The sequence below is a fragment of the Athene cunicularia genome (assembly GCF_003259725.1).
Source record: "Athene cunicularia isolate RWA chromosome 8 unlocalized genomic scaffold, athCun1 chr8_part1, whole genome shotgun sequence".
Lineage (NCBI taxonomy): Eukaryota > Metazoa > Chordata > Aves > Strigiformes > Strigidae > Athene > Athene cunicularia.
The window spans coordinates 29,789,149-29,794,510 of record NW_020799109.1 but is presented as its reverse complement, the minus strand read 5'-3'; the positions used below and the strand labels follow the sequence as shown (position 1 = coordinate 29,794,510).

Below are 5,362 nucleotides of genomic sequence, written 5' to 3'. Positions count from 1 at the left end.
GGGGGGGGGGGGGGAGGTGCTAAGGGTTTTGGCATGTGGGGAGCGGGTGGCTCTGCAGGGTGTGTGTCGCAAGCTGGTTGAGGGGTGATGGGATGTGTGTACACCAAGCTCGGGTCCCACTGTCCTCCTGCCTGAAGGTGCTTGGTTGGCCCCAGCTCACCAGGGGTCCCCACAGGATTTGGCCTCCAGAAAATCTGGAGAATTTAGCATGTCTGCAAACGTGTGATGCTCACAGGAGGGTGCCTAAAGCAGCCAGGCTTTTCTGCCGGTCTGAAGGCTCTTAAACACCCCTACCTGGTGGGACCTACCTCTCCATCCTTTTAGGGCCTCCTGGAGCCCCAGCCACTGGTGCGGGGCAGATCCCTCCAGCACCTAGCACCCCGGGGTGAGGTGCCCCCCCGGCAGGCACGGGGCAGTGAGCTGGCTTTGCTCCCCGCTCGCCTCCCAAACCCGCAGCCCAGACAAAGGACATTCCTGAGAGGCAGCCAAGGCAGCTGGGCTTCCCTCTGTCCCGGCGCGGAGTGTTGGGGTCCCCTGCATCCCCCCAGGCTTCGGTGGCCACGGTGGTGTCGCCCTTTAGAGCTACCCACCAGCCAGCGCGAGGGCAGGCGGTTCAGCTTTGGGGCCGGGGCAGGATTTGGCTGAGTGCCCCGCATGGGGTGCGTGCTTCGGGGGCGCGCAGAGGAGGAGGAGGAGGAGGCCCAGGCAGGAGGCAGGGCCTGCCACGGCCCCACAGCCCAGCCAAGCAGCTGAGCTCGGGCTTGGCTGAAGGGGCTGGGATTTGCTGGTTTGTCCTTTTTTTTCAAAAAAATTTTTTTTCCCCTCCCCTGCTTCCTTCCCTTCTTCCGCCTTCTTCTCTCTCTTCCCAGCCCTCTCCCGATGGTGCGCTCGGGGTAAGGACAGCCCTTGCCTCCCACCTCCAGTCCCATCCTGCCACCGCTCTGTCCCAGGGCAGCAAGGGGCTGCAGTGGGCCGCGGGGGACTGATTGGGACCCGGGTGGGCGTCCCGGGGATGGCCCTGCAGCCCCGGGCCTGGGGGAGGCTCCTCCAGGGGTACCAGCAGGAACGGGATGCTGCCAGTGGGGTGCAGGGGGGCAGCGGCACCTGGGTGCCACCGGAACCACAAGGTCAGTGCAAGGACAAGTGACATGTGTGATGCTGGGGGCTGGGGTGGAGCAGGGGGCTGGTGACACCTTCGGCAAGTTGCAGCCGTGAAGGATTTCTGTTCTGGGGAGTTTAGGGGCCCTGCTTTGGCTCAGAAAGTGCCAGTTTCCTCCGGGACATCTTGCCCAGGTGCTCCTGGGGCACCCAAAACACCACAGGCAGGCACCCACGCTCCTGCCAGCCCCCAGCCGCCTGCTTCGGGGAACCACCGCTCCCCCATTCCCTTGCTCCCCCATTCCCCTGCTCTGGAGCAGTGCTGGTGCAGTGTCTCTGGGCGGGTGGGTAGCCTCGTGCTCTTCCACATCCCTGTCCCCTTCCCCGCAGGGTCTTGCTGCACGGTGGTGGCATCGCCTGCATTTGCCCCCTGGGGCTGCTATCTGCAGAGCCTCTGGGGTGCAGGAAGCACCAAGGCAGAGGAGGGTGAGGGCAGTGTGGGGGCTCATCCACCCTTCCCCGGGTTTTCTCCCCACAGGGCGCATGGAGCGGGGCTCTCCTGCTGAGACGTGGCGGGTGCCGCGGCCCCCCAGGCAGCACAGCCAGAGCGGCAGCCGAGGCCCTACCCTGCCGGAGTGCTCCGAGGCCGCCTGCGGCCCCCACACCATCCTGGAGAGCAAGGTGAAGGCGCTGAAGGAGAAGCGAGGGGGCAGCCGGCCGGGGACCCCCACGGCCACCCCTGAACGCCCCTCACCCAAAAAACACCGGCCCCGGCGGGGGAAGGCGGGGGTGGATGTGGCAGCGGTGGAGCCACGTGCTCAGCTCCGCACCTACCTGACGGACGGGCTGTTGGATGGTGGGGAGTCTGTGGCCAGCGGCCCCCCAACCCCGGCACCCCTCGCCAGCACCCCAGGGCTCTGGCGGGTGCCGACACCCAGGAGAGATGTGCCAGGAGGAACCAAGCTCCCCCCAGATGAGGGCAGCTGGTCCTGGGGCTCTGCCTCCCCCCACGAGAGACCTCCCCTGGAAGAAGAGGCACGAATCCCACCACGGGACCAGAGGGGTCCCTCTGCATCCCCCACCGTGGCAGAGGCCTGGGAGAGGCTCTCGCTGGCTGAGCAGGTGGAGAGGAACCGGCAGCTACTGCAGGAGGTGCTGGGCCTCACTGCGCCCGGTGCGTATTTTGGGCGGGTGGTGGCTGTTTTGGGAGAGCCAGAGGGAGCGGAAAGGCAAAGCTATGAGGTGAAGGGGGGTCCTCGGCACCATCCTCCAGCCTCCCTCACTGTGGGTGTAGCTGGTTCACACCCCAGGGCTACCCCGTCACCTGCAGGTGCTTTGTCCCCTTTGTTGGCAGCTGTGGGAGATGCCCACAAACAGAACAGGGCGCTTCTTCACCAGGATGTTCCGGGTGCTGCCGGTCCCCTCCGGCATCCTGGTGAGGAATTTCACTGCTAAAAGCTAGAGAAAAATCTGCTTTCTGGGGCACTCGAGGTCTGTGGGCATCATCTTCCCTTTGCAAACTGTCACCAGAAAAGGGAATTAATTTCTCTTTTGAAAGTATCTGCCCTAACGACCCTGTGGTCCCCATCTTTGAGGGCACACCCCACGCCACGTGCTGTTGTCCTGCTCCTCTGGGGTCTCTCCAGAGCCCAGCAGCTGGGACAACCCCAGAAGGGGTGTTTGTTAGCACAGGCTGAACCATGAGGCTGGGGGAAACGAGGGGTGCTGTTGAGGGCGACCAGGGTGGGGGCCGCAGTCCAACCAGCCTGATGCCTTTCCCTGTCCTGCCTTTCAGAGGTGCCAGTGAGCGACGGGGACTGGGACTCGGGGGTCTCGCTGCAGGACACCGAGAGCTGCAGGTAGGTCAGTCCCAGTGTGGCAGAGATGGATATTTCCCTCTTTTCCTTCTCTCAGTCTTGTATATTAAATGCATCCCGCGAAGCAGCACTGGGGCTCACCAGAGCTCTGTGGAAGGGCTGTGGGGGCAGCCCCCAGCGTGGAAGCTGGTGGATGGAGTGTGGATGGGCTCTGGTGATGCTTCAGTGTGAGCAGGGCAGGAGGGTCAGGCCAAGCCAGGTGCATGTGGTGTTTGGGCACAGGGGGTCCCCACCAGGACCCCAGGGTGGGAAGGAAGCTGGTGAAGAGGGCAAGACAGAAACTTGCTCCAGGTGCTTAAGGGGATCGAGGTGGCAGGAGTGTGTAATCTTGTTGGACTAATGATAAACCTTAGAGGTATGGACTAAAAATATGGAGGTGGAACAGGCAGGTAAGGTAGGCCAGGGAGCAGGTTTGGGGGCTCGGGGACTGCATGGAGTAAGCAAAGGAGTGAGAATGATCCCCCTGTATCGTGGATACTGGTTCCACTCTGCTCCAATGGCTGCGGTTGATTGGTGACAGCTGGGTTCATGGCAGAGCTGGGCATGCTGCATTCCCCTTGAGCAGGGGCAGCCAAAACCCAGGGGAAGCCTGAACCCCCCCATGGTGCTGCACAGGGGGCTTTCCCGGGGGCCGGTGTGCACCTACCACCTTGCCGCGAAGAGGTTAAGGCCAGGCTCCCCCAAGTGACTGCCTGAGCTGATTATTTTAATCATAGGGATTAGGGCCATGGCCAACAAACAGGGAAGTCAGCGCTGGAGCAGGGCTGTGCCCTCCTGTCGCTGATGGAGCCCCCACCCTGCAGCTGACGGGGTGAGGGGACCAGGGGGAAGACCCCCTGCGAGGAAGGGAAGGCAGCCAGCTCGGGGGGGTCATGCCAAACCTACCTGCATTCACACTGCTGCAGGAGTTACACCAGTGGAGATTGGAGGCAGTGCCTGCCTCAGTTTCCCCATCCACGTCCAGGACACCCGTGATGCAAAGCGCTGCCTTGGCTGAGCCGGTGCCCAAGTTGTGTGGTGCTGAGCCTCCCCCCAAAGCATTGCTGGTGCAGGGTGTGACCTGCCACCTCCTGCCTGGCATGGGGGGGTACGGGGGCTCCTGCCCAGCTGTGCCCCAACACAGCAACCAACCTGCCTATGAATGGAGGCTGGGCCCTGTTTCCTCTGAGCAGACCAGCCCCACCGTCACTGTTAAACCACTTCTAATCCCTGTTATTTTTTCCTAATCCCCCTCCCCGCTGCGGGGCCGCAGGGCCTTTGTCCCCAGGCAGGAGCTGGAGCTGAGCCCTCGGCACGAGCAGGCCAAGCAGCTGCTTCAGCGCGCCCGCATGAAGGCTCGCACGAACCCCCTGCGCGCCAGCCACGACATCCTCCTCCTCCTCCCCGCTGCCACCAGCCCGCAGCCCAGGTCAGTGCCAGCCCTGCAGGCCGCATCCTGCCCCCCGCTGTCACCACCACGGAGTGCTTGGGGGTGCCTCGCCTGGATTTGGTGCGTGTGGAGCATGTGAGTGCGGAGTGTGCACGGCCGACACACGTGAGTGTGTGTGGGGAGCGTGAGCACGCGTGCGGGCATGTGTGCGGAGCAGGCACCTGTGCGTGCAGAGCCAGGGGCCGACCTGCTGTGGCCATGCATGTGGCCTCATACCCTTGGGTGAGCGTGTCTCTGCTTGCAGGAGCATCCCCCTGCCTGGGCACACGTGAAGTCTTCACAGCATCATATTTGGGGGGTATTTAACTGTGTTTTATGATAACGTGGCGGGGTGATCCCAGCTGGCTGGGAGGATTGCGTTTCCCAGCTGATGGGGAGCACCTCGCCGGAGAGGCTTGGGGCTGGAGGGCTGTACCAAAGCCACGGCTCGCTATGTGTGCTGGGTCATGTGTGATTCAGTGTTCCGGGACTGATTAACAAGGTGCTGCGGTGCAGGGAAAAGGTGTTGGAGGTTGGGCTGTGGCAGCGAAGCATTGCTGTAGCCTCTCGTGGTTTCAGCTTCAGGCAGCCGGGGCAGAGGGCTGAGGGGAGCAGAGCTGTACACGGCAGTGCAGCATCAGGCAGACTTTCCTCCTGCCTCATCTCCTGCCTTGGGTTTTCCCCCTCCTGCCCTGCTTTTCCAAGGGAGCTGAGCAGCCCTCGCAGCTCATCCATGTCCATCTGTCTGTCCCCACGGCAGGGAGCCCAGCGGGAGGCCAAGCGTCACCCCACGGGACGGCGGGAGCCTGAGCGACTCATCAAGTGGGGAGTCGAGCTGCGGGCGGCTGCGCCGGCCCCGGGGACCCTCCCCGTCCCGCGTCCGCTTTGAGGATGAGTCGGCCCGCGACGTCGAGGTGCGGTACCTGGAGCGGCTGCAGCTGCGGCACCGGCGGGCCCTGGCCTCGGCACTCTCCTCACT

At 63.6% G+C, this 5,362-nt stretch overlaps 1 protein-coding gene across 1 annotated transcript in view; it reads left to right on the top strand.

Moving 5' to 3' along the window:
- The first annotated feature begins 875 nt into the window (after positions 1-875).
- The window catches only part of KIAA1614 (KIAA1614 ortholog), an 8,439-nt gene continuing 3,952 nt past the window's right edge, over positions 876-5,362 (top strand). Inside the window, exons 1-5 of the mRNA XM_026853394.1 lie at positions 876-1,127; positions 1,637-2,272; positions 2,894-2,957; positions 4,228-4,383; positions 5,144-5,362. Of these exons, the coding sequence (XP_026709195.1) occupies positions 1,013-1,127; positions 1,637-2,272; positions 2,894-2,957; positions 4,228-4,383; positions 5,144-5,362 (1,190 nt within the window). The 5' untranslated portion in view covers positions 876-1,012. The remainder of the gene's footprint in view (positions 1,128-1,636; positions 2,273-2,893; positions 2,958-4,227; positions 4,384-5,143) is intronic.